Consider the following 19,828-nt stretch of genomic DNA (forward strand, 5'->3'; position numbering starts at 1 on the left):
AATTAAGAAGTATTTTGCGATTGCTAGATTAGAATAATTATTATGGAATAAGAGATGGCAGTAAAAAGGTTGGAAATGAGCGAGGCGAGTAAGAATAGAGAGTTTATTATATCAGAAATACAATGACCAAAAACAAAAATATTCAGAATTTAAAACTTATACACAAAATGCATATCTTTTTAAGAAACATCCTCAGTAACTTACAATACATGATCGTTTTAAATAAGGAGTTCTTTTAGGAAGTGAAACGCTCCGCGGACGCGAACCTAGTTGCCAAGACGGAAAGCAGTTGAGTAAAAAACGAGATAAGTGAGAAAGTCTAAATAAAAATTTCTTTATAACAAAAGTGTATGGTAAGCGTCCAGGAAGCGGTGAACGGGAGTTAATGATTGTGCGAACGTAGCGAAAACAAAAAGATTTCGGGCGAATATCTTAAAGCCTCGCTGTATTAAAAATCGTTGTCTTCATATAGATTGTCGAACAAATCGAAATTGTAAATTTTATGAACAAAATGAATTTCAAATAAGTATGACAAGACTCACTTAATTTATTCTTGAATTCAGAGAAACGAAAATTGATTTCCTTAAGTAATAGAATATAGTGATTGATAAATTATTTTATGCATCGATTAAATTTTATTAATTCGCACGTGAGCAATGACAAAATTTCTCTCGCGAGCGCACGAGGCTTAACAGATATTCGGATGTATCTCGGGTCATTTGATGCAATGATCGTAATGACCCGAGTCAAGGTTCCCGGCAGTGACGGTATACATGTATAAATGGCGTGTAGATGCGTCCTCGTCTCGTTTTCACGGTACCATTGTTTGAACTCTGATCCGCGGTACCACGTGTCCCATTGTTTGAACTCTGAACTCTGGTTCTTGAGTCTGTCCGCGAACTGTTTCGCGACAGCTGCGAGTGTGCATAACGCTTCGTTACACAAGCATCGCGAATGAATAGAAAATAAGGCATTAACAATGGGCCGATACAGTTTTTATTGCTGGCTTCGTTTAACTTAGTTTAAACCTTCCTTTTATTGTTATTATTACTAGTAACATTTTTTGTTTCATCTTTTTCTCGTCTCTTTACTTTTACCAAGTGTGGTATACGATCATGTTTAGCGATGATTCAGGTGTTGAGAAGATAATTTCAAGTAAAGTGCACGAGATTAATTATTATAAAATTCATATCATTATCATATCATATTCATAATCAATTATGATATCATTTATTTGGTTCGAATTTTATAGATAATAAATTACAAGCTAAGATTTGTTGTTATTTTCATTTCCTTTTATTAGTAATATTAGAAAAGGCATTTCATGCCATAGAATTTTTTTTATCGTTTGGAATTCTCGTCAACATCTGAATCCGTATTTAGTAACAGTACAGTGAACGTAAGTACTCGTATCACTGAGACAAAAGAAAGGTCCACGAACAATAATCCTATCCTGTGATTCAACTTTGCAATAAACATAACGCAGACACATACGCCTGCAAACTCGTTCAAGGACGACAATCAACAATTCGGTAGAAATGCAACAGTTCGGTCCTATATAAAATCTTCACATCACAGGTTTCGTTTATCGCGAGAGAAATACGTCGGCGATTGTTCTTTTTATCTTCCAGAGTCCAGTGATGGGCCTAATTCAATTCCAATTCGAATCAAAATACTGAAATTGCTTAACAATTATTATACACTTAATTGGAATTCCTTTCGAGTTGGAGGCTTCGTTTTCCTAATTGCATCTTTTAATTAACTATCTACGATATCGTAAACTTACTTACTTGGCCTTTTACGATTAATTATGTAAGATACTTTCGAATAAACGGAGCAGCTCAGAGAACGCGAATCGGTTTCCGTTCGAAGTGCTCTGTCAGGCAGTGCGACTAAAGTGAGCTAAATATACAATTAACAGTTAATTATTTATATAGGCACCGTGCATAGAGGGCTATCCTCTTGCGGAAAAACGTCTTAATATCGACCTGACCTAATGTCTCGAACTCGAAAGGCAATTAAGCTAATTTTCCTAATTTTCTTTGGCTGATTCAAAAGCTTGTCAACGTTTCTTGCCCAACACTGCACCAACTAAACAGACAGCGGATGTCTATGGATTTGACTGGAAAATGCTTAACAAATAAAACAATTCTTACTATCTATCTAACAATCTAAATTCCAGATTTAATTTTGTAAAACATAAACATCCGCGGTCCAGAGATAGGACATCTACACTCTGTTCTAAGTGCACTATCGACAGCGGCGATCACGCGACGAAGAGGCATTCCCGTAATGCTCCTCGGTTTCCATTTCTAGCTCTTTAAGCCATTGAGAAAAATAGTGACGAAGCCGCGTCTCTCTTTCTATACGCGAGTAAAAGCGTGTCCCGGAACTCTCTTAACTCCCCTGCACTCTCACCTGCATACATAATTCACTCAATGCTCTTCCGCTCTCGTTTCCACTCTTCTTTCTCTCTTTGCACGTTCCTGCGTTGAGAATCGGCCGCTGGCGCCTCACTTGAAGGAGTTTACTATGTCGACGATGCTCACGTAGGTGCCGATCACCAGGCCGAGTATACCGAAGATGATCAGGCATAGATTTTTCAGAATCATGCTCATGCACGGGCCGAACTCTCTGTCCGGCCAGATTACGCAGATCTCGATGACCGCTGGGAACGTGATGCCCAGGGCGGACAGGCACAGGGCACCGAACAGCGAAATGAACAGGCCTAATCGAGGCACCGTGATAGCCAAAGTGACTGCGAGCAAGATTTTTGTTTTAAATTGAATCTCGTTACAGAGAAAGAGGTAATAATGGAACTTACAAGTAGCCAGGGTGATGATCGTCCGACAAACATACTCCCAAAAGATTTTCCTCTTGTGTACTTTCTGCTCCAGGTAAGTATTCCAAATAATGTCGACGGGGACGTACCCCTGCAGGGCGTGCGTGATGAAAATAGCTATAGCAAACATTATCTTGATACTCTGCGCCATACTGTAACACAAACAATGAATATGTTATGTACATTGATTTACGTTCTGCGATTAAGGATGACAAAAGAAGAGAGAATTGCTTACACTTCCTTCTCCGGTAAATTAAAAGTAACACTTCCGCCAGCTTCCGCTCCATATTTTATGTAACCGAAGAAACCGACGACAATGTACAGAGCCACTATCACCGTCATTCCAATGTTGAGGACACCGCAATAGCCTCCGAAATATTGCGGTGTCTTCATATTATTCTCTAACGCGATGATCTGTAACAGAATTATTTTATTCGTGCGTAATTTGTAATATTCAAATACGCATCTCTTCATGTGTAATCAAAATTGAATTAATTTATTTGCTAAAACTACTTAGTTAATAGAAGCGATAAACTGAGGATCACTGGATTATTCCCTAACGGTTGAGAACGGCTGGATATATAATAGAAGGGATTGCATTGACGCATTGACTGATTACGGCAATCTGAAAGTCGCTCTCTAAGTGGCCGGTTATTTGTTTGTTAACGATGCGTCGGCGCCGTTGATCTATTCTAAGCGCAGACTTGTTTCAGTCTAACGATAACCAAGACGGATAATGATTGACGAGGCCAAACGATCGATCGATCGCGCCGACTAAAATTAAGGAAACCGTGGAGATACATGCGTTATTACGCGACCCTCTCACGTGTCTACCAATTCTATCACGTCGATGCATATGAAATTTTTTATTCCAATACAATAGATATAGTTCATATTGTTGAGGAATGAGTAAAAAACTTTTCGTTATATTGAAAGAAACTTTTTTTATATGCTCATTTCGCACGCAGGCTTAACCGCGAATGGTTAGTTGGATATAGGATAATTGCTTAAGTCCATGTTCCCTGTACAAGACAAGGACTGGAAATATGGGATAGACAAGGATAGCAAATTCTTAAGACGATTTTAAAAATAAGCAACGACTCTGAATACCGGCCATAGTGAATTACAGTCTTCACGGATGTTAGAATATATTTTTGAACAGTCTACACAAAAGTCTCGGAGGCACTTATAATAAAGATTCTTTTAGCTATGTTTCGTAGTTATTTGTCTCGTCGATCGTTGCTTGAAGGTAAGCTTCAGTTCTTTTAAGCTAATGACGGGAAATTTAGTAGGCGTGAAGCCGTTTGGCGATGGTTGTAAATTGCGATGAATGCTACTGGTTGTCTGAATGTTTCAGGCGTTCGTTTTGTAGGCCTTACTATTGGTGTTTAGTCAGCAAAAAGAATACTACGCGTCAAGTATTGTTTGGTAATGCAGGTAAATTTTCGCCTGTGGCGGACGGTGACGGTCAGGATATCTTAAATGGGTTTCGGATGGTGAATATCGCTATTTTTATAAGGGTGGATTATAATCCCTATTTTTATAAGGGTGGATTATAATCCCTATTTTTATGAGGGTGGCTGTATTTTTCACGCTTAAAATATTTATGATTTCTAAACGGTTATGGATTTTTCCGATCCTACTGCACCTAATGTCTTTTAGATGTTTTGACAATGGTGACAGTTTACCTTTCCTTTCGGATATTCCATTGTTACCTAATGTCTTTTAACAATGGTGACGATTTACCTTTCCTTTCGAATATTCCATTGTTACGAAGTAACATACATGTATAGAGTATCATTTTAGTTCTACAGAATTGCAGAATTATTAAATAATTATTTATAGTCTGAATTCTAAACTTGTAAATTCTGCATTTATTCGGATGAAAAATATTTAATCATTTTTCGGAATTAGGAGAGCGAGAATTGCGAATGAAAACTTACCACGCCGACAGCCTCCAAGGCGAACAACGTCGTCCCGAAGTAGAGAGAGAAATTTCTAAGCGTGCCGAACATCTCCCTCTCGCTGGGGGATGGCAGATCTTTGAACATGTATACCAGAATCATAGCGAGACCGACGAACGTGATCACGTTCGCGAGAGTGGAGAACGGTGCCAATAATTTCAAGTTCCTAATGTAATTGATGAGGATCAATGGTAGCAGCAAGATCAGCATATGGGTCTTAACGTCCAACGGTTCCCAATACTGGTCCGCCACCTGCGCGTGAAAAGACAAAAAGAAAAGAGAGGAAATAACAATGTTTGAATAAGTTAAACGAGATGACAATAAAAGTCGAACAACTATTCTAACATTTTTTTCTGTTTTACTTTCTTTCTTATTTGAACAGGTTTTGCCTGTTCGTCGGTTTTCTCAACTCTTCACTTATTTCCTTGCCTTTCTTATTTCTAAAAGCAAACGTTTACCGACTGGTTCTGCATTTTTGTTTCGCTTTGGTCTATGGCGCCTGCTATTTACCTGCTTGATATTCGACGCTACAAATACGATATAAACGCAGCATATTCCCAATTGATACACAATCATGAACCCGTCTACAAGTCCTCTGCAAATACAATAGCAACTTTCATGTTACGGTTGTATAAAGTCGTTTAGGTATCGCTTGGTGAGGTGATTTTTGGACGTGCTTCGTGTTAGCTCAAATGAAGTTGATTATTCTTCGTAAATCCATTCATTCATTTAGAAAATTAAATATTATAAAAATATTTTAAAATGTTGACTATGATTAATGAAAAATGAAGAGATAAAAAATACTTTTGAAAACATTTTAGGAAATTTTTATAATTTAAAATTTGCATTATTTTTCATTCAAAGGATGTGAAACATGCATTGAACTTTTGACTTAACCCAATCATTCAATGGCTCGAAGATTCACTGATGAGAAACGGCGAATGTCCGGTAAGTAGAATTAGCTAGTTATAGTCAGGCATCAACTACGTTCATGCTATCGGCAATCTCCAATCATTGTTCTGCGTATAATGAGGCTTAGGAATAAATTGCGAAACAGACTCACAAAAGTATTTGATCACTCATTCAATATATTAATTATTTTATAATATTATATCAGTGACTTGTAAAAGCTTTCATAATATTCAAACACTTTCATAAATCAGTAACAGATATGCCTGCGTACGTGTGTGCAATGGGGTATGTTAGACGTATACGTGGGTAGATTGACTTTTACTTACGGTGCGTAAGGCGCGAACCATCGAACACAGTAGGGTCCGTCCTTGAGAGCATATTTCATGCTCAGCGGATAACTCAATATAGGAACTCTTAACCGTTTACACAGTTTGTACTGAGCTTTCACTAATACGTGTAAACAGTATGTGCACAATATTCCAATGATCACTGTGCCTATCACGCCGGTAACCAGCCCGCTGTTGCAGAACGCGTTGGGCATCGCGAGGATCCCGGTACCCAGGCTGCCTTTTAACAAATGTATCAACGTCTCCGCGTTCCTGAGATAGTACAGGTAAAATCGCTGTGTTAATATTTGTGTACGAGGCCTAAGAGGCAAGGCAAGAGACTGTTTAAAACAAATGTGACAAGAGATGCTAATTAAGACTTTGTATACTTTTAAGACAAAATGATTTAATATAGATGTACCATTTGTATTTGCATTTGGTTTACTGAGCTAATTTTGCGTTTTACAAAAATGATCCAATTTCATTACTCACGAAGTTGGATTCGGTCTGTTCCGATGTTTGTGGGGGTCGTAGTCTTCTGTGTTTGTGGCCGGCGATATTGGGACTTCCGATTCATTCAGACCGCTTCCGGCGATTTCATTATTAACTCTGCAACCGTATCAATTTGCAAATGTAATTTTTTTCCCCCAACTTTTTGTTTATCCCACATATAGATACAAGAGATATGGGTAAAGAATTTACAAATAAAAGAAGAGAGAATTTTGTCGTCTTAATAAGAATTTCGATATATTTGCTTGAGACGTACTTGTACGGACTCTCGGAAGCGATCAGCTGCATGTTTATCGTCTCCTCCTTAGCGTTCTCCATTTTCATTCCTCAGTCTCTGGAGCCTCTTCCGAATCTTTAATGCAAAACAATATTTTAAACCAGAAAATTTGATATTCCAATTATGTAAATGAGAATTAAAATGATGTAAGCCACATTTTTAAGAAAATTTAATGATATTTTTTAATTTCCCATACGTAGGACTAGTAATGATGGCACAGACTCGAGACAATGTCCTTTTGTAGTCAAATATTTCGTGCTAGACAACTTGCATTCTCATGTACACAATTATAAATCATAGTCTGTTTTTACAATTGAATGTTGATTGGTTCGACTGCGCAAACTATTTGCAACCAATCCATCGCGTGGCACATCAACCACTATGATTCTATAACTCGTACAACGTATCACGGACATAGGAAAATTCCCAATCGCACAATGGTCAAGGGAATTCTCTAAGAGTCGCGCAGGATCAAGATCCAGAAGGATGGCATTAGGAGCGTACCAGGATCAAAGTGTTCGACCCAGATCCGTATCGTCCAACATCCAAATCAATTTACTGATTGGACACGGAGCGACCCGGCTAAAGATAAAAACGGCGATTCATCATTGGGAATCTGTACGGTCCGCGGACAGACTAAACGCGCGTCGTAGCTTTAGCACATTCTTTCGCGAACTGATTGCTCTTAATTATTGCATTGAGGTCAAATGTGTAGTTAACTTACTGAAGGTTATATTGTAACCACGCGTTCTCACTTCTGGTTCTGCGATGCGCTGCGAATTGATACGTGCGCCTGTTTTCGACCAACAATCCCGGACGCGTATGCGTTTTTAAATTAATCAATCTTTTTCGAAAAATAAAGACCGTATGAGAAAAACTTTTATTAAAATATTCCAATACTATAAATTTCATCCCCTGCCTTCAACTTGCCTCATAAATGAACATAAGAACATGGATAAAACTAATAAAATGATGGATTGGAATTTTTTTTATCAAACAAATGGAATTGCAGCAAATCTTTCATATGAAATGATTCCGTGTGAATAGATACCGTGATTCTATGAATCGCGAAAACATTCGGAAATAAGGAAACGATTATCTCATTGCCGCAGAGGCCGGAATGACTGAACCGATGCACGAACTTCTCCTTGACTGAATAATGATCATTCCTGGAGTCACGACTGTACGACAGAATTATCACGAACTGCATCAACGACCGTTTTCAAATAAAGAAAACTAAAAACCTTGCAGTCCCCAATTGAATTCGACGATCAGTAGCTTCTATCGACGGTGCTTGTGAAAGTGCAACGCGACGACCGAGTACAGCCATTGACTCGTTAACACTTTTATTTGGTCATTGACATTGTGTTCAACACCCAATCCATTCACATTAAAAAGCGCTTGTGAACTTCATAAGCAGTTGAACCTTATTGACTACGCGTTAATTAAATTAATTAAGCAACTAATTTAATTGTTCTCTATCCGGCCGCTCTATCGTGATTTTACTCATCGCGCATTTGTAAAAGGAGTGCGTAGAATATTAAAAACGTAAACTGAACTAACTACTGGGAATTATTAATCGCAATTGCGTCCGAAGGACAATTTTTTTATGCGAAACGTATAAATTTCGACGACACGTTGACTAGCTCAATCGATACTAATTGATTCGGTCCGGATCCGGTCGATTGCGAAACTGGATGCGATTCGTCGATGAGGAAAACCGAGGCGAATGGTAACGCGAGTCCAGCAGCATCCGAAAGCAGAGTCAGAAAACAATTGGGTTAAAATCTAAGGCGATTAAGTTACGCAATCAGGAACCGGACGACATAAATGGTGGTTGCGTTTGTCAAACGCAAGTTCAAGCTTATCAAGCTTATCTGGCTCTCGCGCGTGACTTTCTTGTTCGCTGATTATCATTAAGCGCATTACCTTAAAAAGGCTTAATTGCGCCCACGACTGTCGTTACTTATTCTGTTCTCGTTTTCTATTCCTTATTCTCGACGGCTTAGATAAATCATCGTTTGCACTTATAGAATTCACTTTTTACTGCAGACTTCAAAAATCGATTTTACTCACCTTTTGTTATGATGAATGTTGTTGCTGGTTTCTTAAACGAAGTTGGTGGCTATCCTTAGTAGTTTCCTTTGGTCTTCGCTGACTCCTCCTGCAAAACGTGAAAAAGCTTCAATTTTTCTTCAGTTAATTAAAAGACTCAAATAATTTATTGGAATCGTAATTTGTCAGTTTAAAGAAATGAAGCGTTTTAAAACTTTTGGTAATTCAGTATTGATATGATAAATTGGGAAAAGGACTATTTTATAATTTCTCTCATTAAGCGGTATCTTTGTAAGACAGTGAGGGGTGAAAGAGGAAATTTCAAATCACCTTTGGCTACTTGAACTCGACGCGATTTAAGTATAGTAATCGATCTCCTAATTCTTACTTCCTCAGAGCGCATTAGGGGAACGCGTCGACCGGTTTGTCAACGCTCAGCTCCGAAACAATGTCAACGGGAATATATACAGTGGTCAATACGTAAATTAGATCACTATATTTCTTGACATTAAGTAATGAAAGTTCTCGTTTATAAAAAGAATTGTATGAAAATGCATAATTATAAGTTGAAATAAACAGCTGTACATTTTATCATCTACTACATTTTGCTATTGAATTAACACGGAAGGCATTAGTAGAAGTCTCAGTTAAATACGAAAATTAGTGTAATTGCTAGACTTCTTTTATCAGGGCAGACTTGCTGCATTAAAAAATGTGTACGCGGAAGAGTGAAATTTGAATTTGAATCGACCGGAATACGTGCGGTTCAAAACACATTTTCTGTAACATATCCGTAAATATGGAAGGTATTTAGGTGATCCCATTTTCGTAATGTTCATGCGTCCGCTAATTTTAGAATGAGAGAACAATTCCTCTCCCACCTGATCAGTGAACCACCTGCCGGTCTGATGATTGTCATTGTCATTTAAACTACATCAAATAATTCCGTCGCTCTTCTGCAAACTGTTAAGACCCAAAACCAATTTTATCTTTTCGAAAAACATGAATTGTTCCATTTACAATAGTAATTCTGAATGACAATAAAGAGTGTGTGATGAAGGGACTTGAAGATTTCCGTGCATCGTATTAATCATTGCGTAACACTTTGTTTGAGAAGAATGAGTTAAGGGATAAATGCAAGTGGAAACTCGATAATTCGCGATTCATTCAATCTCGAGACGATTTCTTGGCTGTTAACTGAGTGACCCCTATTTTTCGTCGTAAACGCAGTATAAAGTAAGCGTTATTAAGATCGATGAGGGAAACGTTATGCAATAATAGTTAAACCGTTTGTTATATTCCCAATTGGAGTGACATCATATCAACGACTGATTATCTTAATAATTACATCACAGTTTCAAATTAACACAAATTGTCAAACTAATGCAATCACTTAAAGAGGCAATTAAATTGCAATTCTTTAAAAAGAGTGACAGAAGTATTATGTTTTAATAGCACAACTGGTAATTAATTTATACTTTAAAAAGTTACACTGTCCATTTGAAACTGACTATCCGAATGAGACTGAAAAACTGTACGATGCGTGAAACTTGACTGGAATTTTAACTCGATGCATACACATAATTCCCCAATCAATTACACTTTATAGAGTTTTTATTGAACGGTTAGCGTAATACATATTCGCACTCGCGCTGAACTGACTCTCAGTCATCATACTACCGCTGCTTCATTCTATTTAAGATTCAATTTGATACTAGCGAATTTTCATGCCCTGCGCGCTATTTTTATTTCCAACTTTAATTTACCAGGCAATCAACTTTTTATTTAAGAACGCCGTTTGAACTTGCAACAACCTGTTACACTTTCAAACAGTCTAAGATTTTCTAAATATTCTTACTGCGAAAATAAATTGTCTTCATGCTTTTCAAATTCTGATATATGTGAAATCACAAGTCATAGAAATCCTGCAGTGTTTCCCAAATCCCAATAAATAGTACAACGAGGAAACACAGTGGCAAAGATAAGGTAAATAAAAGAAGATGTCACGTAATCGATTGAAAGGGAAGAATTTGAAGAATTAATGATCTTTGGACTTACCAAATTGAACAGATCCGCGGAAGAAGGGAAACGAAAATGATGATACGAAAAATTCGCTGGAGCCGCCAGACAGGGAACGCGATTATTCTTTTCCACAGAGTAACCAGGGATAGGGGGAACCTCCTAACGCTAATGCGGCCGGGCTAGAGGATGTCTAGCGACTGGGCCTCGTTAAACATTTCAATTTCCAACGAGACAACCCGTTCGCGGACACCGCGTCACGTGATTCAAGATAGAAATTACTTACGTACGTACGCCTCCGGTGCGGCACACGGGATTTAGATCTCCAACCTCCGGACGCATCAGTTCATCGGTAGCTTCGCTACTGGACAGGATTTCGAGAGATCGTGGTGCAAAGGGATTTTTCGGAGTGAGAATGCTGGGAAATCTGGACCATCGGAGTTTGGAATTTACGAAAACTTGCAATGTTTGAATTTTGGATTTCTTTCGATTTTCATTGACAACGTTTAATGATATTAAAGGATGTGTTTTTAATTTTAAGATTTTATTATATTTTAATGTATAAGCTTTTGGCATCACCGAGAACAGGAAGGATGAGAGGAAACTGTTTTCTCGTCGGATTTCAAGGATGCTCATAACTAAAAAACGAGTGCACCGATTTGGCTGTACTCAGATGATATAAATTCACGTTAGCATCAGATTTGGAAGAGGACATATTGATTGACCCACAAAAGGAATCAGGCGAAGAGCACATGTAAGAACCATTTGCTAAGGTCACCATAAACATTATTAAAAACCCTAAACCTTATCAATCTTTAATATTTTATTATTAAATTATAGAATGGATCAATGCAATAATTGAAATTTCAACTAATCGTTGAGGTAAACAGAATTGAATTTGAAGACACCTGTGTGTAGTCCGATTTACGATAGAATATTAATTTTATCAGTGAATCCGTTGATGGAAAACGTAATAGCTGACAGTGTTCACAGCTGATTGTTATCCGTGAATGATAACAGTGACGATAGATCTGAACGATTACGATTGCGGTTATTCACACGATTAGACGATGAAAAATGTTGAACGTAGCGCAATACACGGATCAGATGGGAGTTTACATGGCAATATATCGATTACCTAGGTACCTTTGTGTACATGGCGTGGCGGGATATAGGTATTACTCGGTTACTCGGCTCGCCAAGATTCCCTCTGGATTATTAACCGCCCGGATCGATCGCGGGTCTTGAACGCACTACCAATTATAATAAATTAAAAATAAAAATAGAACACTTCTCCCTTCAGGGATGTCAGTAAGTTATTCAATAAGACGTAAAACATCGGATTTATTGATCAACGAAAATTATTACATAAGCAGCATAAAATATGTTACACGATTACTAACAATATGTAACGAAAGAAGTGATGCCTGTTAGTATAACTTGTAACGCCTGAGGGCATTAGAGGAATATCTAGACATTTCTCTAATGTTTGAGAATTAAGAGGCACCTCGAAGTGCGATGCTTCTATAGAATCGACAACCCTTCTATAGCATAACTCCACGTTACGTAACCACCCTCCAAATATTATGTTGAGAAGATTTATCACTTCAGAATTTAATAACTTCTAATCTTTACTTTCTATCAAATTAGAATAATTGTCACATGTTAAAGAAATACGCATAAACATCCAAATAGTAGGGAACGTGAGCCATAACTGATGATCACTTAAATTATAATTTATAAAAAAATGACAATGTTAAAATAACTAAGATCACAATTTAAAAACTTTGATAAACCACATATTTCGAGCTATAGGCAAAATAAAAATCACTTGAGGGATGTGAGTCCATGGACACAATTATAATCTCCAGTTCGCCAAGAGGAGGATTTTTGAAGAGAGCAGAGGCTCGCAACATTTCTTAAGGGAACTTACGTCAGACGGTTTCTCTCGTGTTAAACCGCCGAAAACGAGGAACACGGACACGCGTGTGCCGATAGCACACACACGGACGGAGCTCTTATTGACATGGGGTCGCGTTGCACACGTGCAGCGAGCAACTGTCTGCAGCCGGGGTTGCTCCGAGGTATGCGGGGGCAGCCACCCCGATTCCGATCCATACGACCGTCCCATGGCGTCTGCGTCGAGCCGAGCAACTTTCACCCCTTGACGATATATCACTTACCATGTAGTATCAAAAGTTGACACCGTTCTACCTCCGCGAATTTTAATATATTTTTAGAATTTATTTCAGTATAACAACAATGAGTATAGAAAATGTTTCGAGGCATTTATAATTCTTTTTATTTTAATGCAAATGTAATTAATATTACTTAATTGGATCAATTGGGTGGAGAACGTACAACCATTTTGCAACTAGTCATAACAAATTTATTCATGAGTACAACTGATAGTATAGAGTACAGTATCGATAATAAAAAATGTGAAACGGATTCTTAATAAGCAAGACGTACCAAATACGTTATCGATATAAAAAGAATGGAGAAAGTTTTCAAGAGCTTTAGGTTCAAGTCTAACGCAAATAAATAATTTAATTCAACTTGGACGCAGACGGGATTCGTTATTTGATTATCTATCGTTACGTACAAAAGATTGTTACTCATTCTCTTATAAAAATTCTGAATTTGTCTGTATAAAATTTTTTCGTGGAAATATCATAACCTCGTGTCTCCCAAACAATAATTCTCGAAGCAATTTTCATTGCGACGAATTCTTAGTCCACAACAAAGAACCGCGTGTGAGGATGCGGATGATATCCCCCGTTAAAGCGAAAATTGCAAATCGTTACGACCCCGAAAAATGAGATTAAAAAATGAAATGGTGTTTCGCGATCAATGTTCTTCCGTGTGGACACATTTCATTTTTCAGTCACCAATTCTTAAAGTAGGTACATCACTTAACATGAACGAGTACGCGTAAATTGGGACTCGATCGCAATATCGCGTTGATCGTTTCAAAGATCAATTTCCGTATGTCAGTCTGGCATAAATAAACGATTTACACTAATGACCGATCTTAATTAATAAAATCTATATATATGTATATGTATATCACGTCGTGTTCCGCGATGAAATTCGTCGCGCAGTTTTAGTTTTTTAAAAACCAACCGCGACAAACAATAAAAAAAAAATAGTTCCTCGTCAGGCGAAAAGAGTCGAATCGCATCAAAAAGCATTGCTCATCAGATTCGGGCCGCGTTCTGCGTTCAGGCCTCGAACAGCATACACTAACTACGCGATCAAGGCACACTTAGTGTCTGGTTAACAAGATAATATTACGTCTTCGATGATGCATAGATCTTCGGTCCAGACAGATTTCCAAACCCGTGAAATACCGTAAAACTTCCCTAAATGTATCACAATTGTCAAGCTTCCCTTTCCATTTTGTGAACAATTCCTCCCTTCATCGGTCCCGCCGGTCTCCCTGTCTCGCTATGATTTTCTCGTCAAGCTTTCAGGGTGGTTCAAGAGAATGTCTTGATGATGTCACGAAGACTCGTGTAAGTTCCTACGATGAGCCCTAGCAGGCCGAACAGGATCAGCGACATGTTCTTCGCCAGCATTATGTACTTCTCCGTGTTGTCGCACACGGTCCAGAACGTGCAGATTTGAATTATTGCTGGGAACGCCAAACCGAGGCCGGAAAGGCAGAGAGCACCGAACAGGGAGATGAACAAGTCCAACTGAGGAATTGCTACGGCCAACAGGACTGAAAAATATAAAGAATAGATATAATATGTAAATATATATAAAATATCAAAAGATGCATAATTAAATTATATAAGAAATTCCTATCTAAATCATATTCACAAGTCTAATAAAATTATTAGAATTTAATTGATTGTAGAAATAAAATCATTGCTGTAGGATGTAAAACGTGAAGCAAGCAAAACAAGTCTTGTAGTGAGTTAGAGTTAGATTCGATTAAGCTTCTACGGTAATTAACCGCAGTCAGAAAGGATCGGGTTGCAGGTCAGGGTGAATCGATAGCGGTTATGCTTATGAGATAGTTGGTTTCAACCAGTTCGAATCAATCTCGCATTAGCTATAAGTTTGGAACAATTAAAGTCAGAACAACACCTGTGATCTATTCAATTATTCATAAACAAGTAAAAAACACATGTTTCTTCAAATTCAACTATATTATTACTAAATACTTTTATTTTTTTAAATTATATCGTGACGCAGAGGAAACGTTCAATCGGTCGCGTGACTCAGTGTAGTTTAGCAATAACGGCAACCGACACCGTGTTTACGATCCGGAATTGACGTCAGTACAGTTGAAGGACTTGGGTACATTCACTTACAGGTGAGAAGAACGAGAGAGGTCCTCACGACGTACTCCCAGAGCAGCCTGTGCGAGTTTTTCTCAAGATGCGGACTCAAGTACTCGTTCCAGACGATGTCGATCGCCACGTAGCACTGGATCGGGTGGGTGAAGAAGATCGCGATGGCCAACAGGATCTGCACGCTCCGCGCAAGGATCACTGGCTCATCGAGGCTGAACGTGATGCTACCTTCGATAGCGCTGCCGTAACGAATGTAACCGAAGAAACCTATCGCGGCGTACAGGAGAACTATGGTGCCCATTCCTATGTTCAGTACACCGAACGTCCTCACGAACGCTTTCGGCTTCTTCATCTCATTCTCCAATGGCATGATCTGTAAACAGAAAATCGTTGCAAGGTTTCAAAAGTCAGATGACAAAATGTACTTTAATCAAAAGGTACTCACCACACCTATAGCCTCGAGGGCGAACAACACGGTGCCAAAATAGAGCGGGAAGTTCTCCACTTTCCCGATCACCTCGCGATCCTCAAACGACAACGGCTCCCTAAATATATAGTACAATATTATACCGAAACTTGCGAGAGTGATGAAATTAGCGATCGTCGACAGCGGCGCCAAGAGCTTTAAGCTCCTGATCCAATTGACCAAGATCAGGGGCAGCAAGATCGCCAGCATGTACAACCTGACGTCTATGTCTGAAATGTAGGACTTCAACGCCTGCAAATAAAAATAAGAAAACGGTATTCATTTCATCTCGCATAGAAAAGAAATACTATTTTAATGAAAGTGTGTGTGAAAAATGATGAACGCAATGAAACATATTCGCATTATTATCTATACTTATATATCGTTCATTAAAAAAAAAACGAGGAGGAACACGTCATGGAATATTTTTTTTAGGTAAACAAGAGGGAAAGAGAAGACCGTTTCGAAAGACAGTTACATAAGTACGTACCTCGATTGCGAGTCAGCAACCCCACTGCCGATCACGCATTAATCAGACAATCACACAACAAAATTTTCCCCTTCTTTCTTACGCGTCCCCGACTTTCGGACTCGCAGACGATCTGGAATCATAGCGACGCAGGAAGTTGGCTTTTCTCACCTCTCGACCTTCTCTACGAACGGTGTCCTCTCTCATCGAGGATCGAACGAACCGCGACCCACTTTCGATCAACTAAGTTTCTGATGGGCCGAGCACATCAAATGGAACAAAGTTCTACTTGCGTCATTCTCATTCCGAAAATCACTAAACGAATATTACATGTGAATCAGGAATTTTTTCCAATATTCTCTTACGTGGATGGAATTAATCAAATTGCAGTGTTAAAAATCAAATGAATCGTTAAATTAAAGAGATGGATAAGTAGACAATTACAGTGTACTCGTGTAATAAAAGAATGCAAGAAGTTATGACAATTATACATCTTTCACAGTACCAATACACAAAGCCCGAAATGATCAAAGTGAAATAAACAGGAAAGCTTAAATAATCCAATGCACAGGCGTGATTATTTATGAATTAAAATTTCTAGCATTCCTTCTTGAATCCACAGTATGTGCGATTTTATCAACGAAACGTAAATTACAGTAAAGCGTATAATTACAAAAAATTGCAGGCACTGATGCGACGTTTGAATTGCATAGAAGCACACAATCGTCTCGATGCGAAGGTACAGCGTTTAGAGATCGTCGATATCGAGCAATTATAGCATTCTTGATTCAAGGACAACCGGAAACGTGACTCCCAGGCTCTTAATGTCGTATTTGCCACCAATTCAACCTTCGATTTACGTAATTAAATGAATGATGTAACAACTGGCCGCGGTGAATTTTAACCGCGATTTCCATCTCGTCGGGTGACGACGAACGGAGGCGCACAATTTCCCTGCCGCGCCACGAAAGAAAGAGCTCCTTTCAAACGGTACCCTTACGTAAACGCGATTATATAATTATTAAGAAACGATCGACTTTCCTGGGACAATCGAACGAGACAATCAGAAGCGTTCCTCGCGAAAATATAACTTCGTATCGTTTTTAAATGAAATAAAATAAGGATAAACAATCTTGATAGAGAACAATTTTCAAATTAGCAACGTAACAAATAAACGTTGCGACCCGAGGTTAAAGCCAAACACGATCTCAAGTGGAATTCCATGAAAGGCGATCCGTTTGAAAACTAAACCAACGCTCTTGGTTTTCCCGTGTTGGTCTGCTCGTGCAATGGAACGTATATACGTTGCGTACTACGCAACGTAATGGATAGTTACGACACGTGTAATTACGGCTAGTAAATAGCTGGATGCAACGTGCTGGCGAAAACCTGAATCCTGACGCACGTAATCAGCCAAGCGTGAAAGAGCGGTGGAGAATAGGGCTCTAACTAGACAGCACGAGGAGGACCATGACCTATGTCTCCCATAACATTGCTTTATCGATACTTTCTTTGCAAGTAACGAGATATCTTTTCAGTGAAAAGGGATACTTTATGTTAAATACATTATTTTACTGATTAAACTCAGTAATCGTTTTCAGAAATTAAAATTTATCACTGATTTCAAAATTCTTAAGTACTACATAATATTTTCAGTATTAAATAATGCAAGTATCAAATTGCAGTGTTAAAAATCAAATGAATCGTTAAATTAAAGAGATGGATAAGTAGACAATTACAGTGTACTCGTGTAATAAAAGAATGCAAGAAGTTATGACAATTATACATCTTTCACAGTACCAATACACAAAGCCCGAAATGATCAAAGTGAAATAAACAGGAAAGCTTAAATAATCCAATGCACAGGCGTGATTATTTATGAATTAAAATTTCTAGCATTCCTTCTTGAATCCACAGTATGTGCGATTTTATCAACGAAACGTAAATTACAGTAAAGCGTATAATTACAAAAAATTGCAGGCACTGATGCGACGTTTGAATTGCATAGAAGCACACAATCGTCTCGATGCGAAGGTACAGCGTTTAGAGATCGTCGATATCGAGCAATTATAGCATTCTTGATTCAAGGACAACCGGAAACGTGACTCCCAGGCTCTTAATGTCGTATTTGCCACCAATTCAACCTTCGATTTACGTAATTAAATGAATGATGTAACAACTGGCCGCGGTGAATTTTAACCGCGATTTCCATCTCGTCGGGTGACGACGAACGGAGGCGCACAATTTCCCTGCCGCGCCACGAAAGAAAGAGCTCCTTTCAAACGGTACCCTTACGTAAACGCGATTATATAATTATTAAGAAACGATCGACTTTCCTGGGACAATCGAACGAGACAATCAGAAGCGTTCCTCGCGAAAATATAACTTCGTATCGTTTTTAAATGAAATAAAATAAGGATAAACAATCTTGATAGAGAACAATTTTCAAATTAGCAACGTAACAAATAAACGTTGCGACCCGAGGTTAAAGCCAAACACGATCTCAAGTGGAATTCCATGAAAGGCGATCCGTTTGAAAACTAAACCAACGCTCTTGGTTTTCCCGTGTTGGTCTGCTCGTGCAATGGAACGTATATACGTTGCGTACTACGCAACGTAATGGATAGTTACGACACGTGTAATTACGGCTAGTAAATAGCTGGATGCAACGTGCTGGCGAAAACCTGAATCCTGACGCACGTAATCAGCCAAGCGTGAAAGAGCGGTGGAGAATAGGGCTCTAACTAGACAGCACGAGGAGGACCATGACCTATGTCTCCCATAACATTGCTTTATCGATACTTTCTTTGCAAGTAACGAGATATCTCTTCAGTGAAAAGGGATACTTTATGTTAAATACATTATTTTACTGATTAAACTCAGTAATCGTTTTCAGAAATTAAAATTTATCACTGATTTCAAAATTCTTAAGTACTACATAATATTTTCAGTATTAAATAATGCAAGTTTAAAAAAAAATGAAAATAAAATTAATTTATTATTTCTAGTATCAGGGAGTATCAAGTACAGTGATTTTAAGTTCCGATGTCAACTGGACATTAATTATGCTAATGTATCTTCATTTGATTTTCGAAGATTCTGTATTCATTTTTGAAACAAGGGTACTGAACTAACGCGGTAGATTAGCAAATGAAGCGATTTAAATTTACATTTCGTCGCTAATGTAAACGTGATGGGAATTACTTGAAACGACCCGAGGAGAGGCTACCTTTTACCGAGATTTATGACAAGTCAGACGAATCCTTCCACTCTATGTATGTATACGTATACGACTGTACGAACAGGATTTTTATATCCGCGAGTGGAAGCGGTAATTCTTAAACGGCCTCAACAAGCTGCGCGTGCTCCTTGAAAATTCACCGTGGAATACCTGAAGATAATGACAGAGTCGCCATTCTTAATTTACATATTTTTTAAATGAAACTCGACGATAAGACAATCGGGCTGACTAATGTACAAGTACGAAGTTCAAGAAACAAAGATTAGGTTCTGCGAGTACTTGAAATATAAAAATAAGAAAATTTGAAACAACGAAATATTTTTTAAATTACTACTCTGCATTTTATATCGATTACCAACTACTCGTATCCTTCAAAGCAAGACCGAAACATACAGGAAACAACCTTCGACAAGTGACGCGATATATTATAGCCGAGTGTA

The 19,828-nt window shown here is 38.3% G+C and overlaps 2 protein-coding genes and 1 long non-coding RNA gene across 7 annotated transcripts in view; 1 reads left to right on the forward strand and 2 right to left on the reverse strand.

Moving 5' to 3' along the window:
• Positions 1 to 89: 89 nt before the first annotated feature.
• LOC108625278 (proton-coupled amino acid transporter-like protein CG1139) lies at positions 90 to 12,943 on the reverse strand. 5 transcript variants are annotated; one of them, XM_026813821.1, is made up of 10 exons: positions 12,839 to 12,943; positions 8,908 to 8,995; positions 6,811 to 6,906; positions 6,537 to 6,653; positions 6,045 to 6,317; positions 5,317 to 5,401; positions 4,786 to 5,058; positions 3,078 to 3,256; positions 2,825 to 2,994; positions 90 to 2,758 (listed from the first exon to the last, which is right to left on the reverse strand). In XM_026813821.1, the coding sequence occupies exons 3-10, from the start codon at positions 6,876 to 6,878 to the stop codon at positions 2,514 to 2,516; spliced, it is 1,410 nt and encodes a 469-aa protein (XP_026669622.1). In that variant the 5' UTR covers positions 6,879 to 6,906; positions 8,908 to 8,995; positions 12,839 to 12,943; the 3' UTR covers positions 90 to 2,513. The 5 variants fall into 5 exon arrangements, with proteins under 5 accessions (XP_026669622.1, XP_017880635.1, XP_017880633.1 ...); XM_018025146.1 differs by lacking the exon at positions 12,839 to 12,943 and adding an exon at positions 11,192 to 11,279; XM_018025144.2 differs by lacking the exon at positions 12,839 to 12,943 and adding an exon at positions 10,945 to 11,126.
• On the forward strand, positions 11,568 to 13,467 carry LOC113464385 (uncharacterized). The gene is made up of 2 exons (XR_003389231.1): positions 11,568 to 11,659; positions 11,746 to 13,467. It is a non-coding gene; the product is annotated as an uncharacterized LOC113464385 (long non-coding RNA).
• Positions 13,272 to 19,828, reverse strand: part of LOC113463791 (proton-coupled amino acid transporter-like protein CG1139) — a 17,495-nt gene continuing 10,938 nt past the window's right edge. The window contains exons 6-8 of the mRNA XM_026813820.1: positions 15,658 to 15,930; positions 15,231 to 15,585; positions 13,272 to 14,632 (exon numbers count right to left, since the gene is read on the reverse strand). Coding sequence (XP_026669621.1) covers positions 14,388 to 14,632; positions 15,231 to 15,585; positions 15,658 to 15,930 — 873 coding nt within the window. The 3' untranslated portion in view covers positions 13,272 to 14,387. The remainder of the gene's footprint in view (positions 14,633 to 15,230; positions 15,586 to 15,657; positions 15,931 to 19,828) is intronic.

The sequence above is a fragment of the Ceratina calcarata genome, unplaced genomic scaffold (genome assembly GCF_001652005.2).
Source record: "Ceratina calcarata isolate Rehan_Ccalc_2016 unplaced genomic scaffold, ASM165200v1 scaffold350.2, whole genome shotgun sequence".
Taxonomy (NCBI): Eukaryota; Metazoa; Arthropoda; class Insecta; order Hymenoptera; family Apidae; genus Ceratina; species Ceratina calcarata.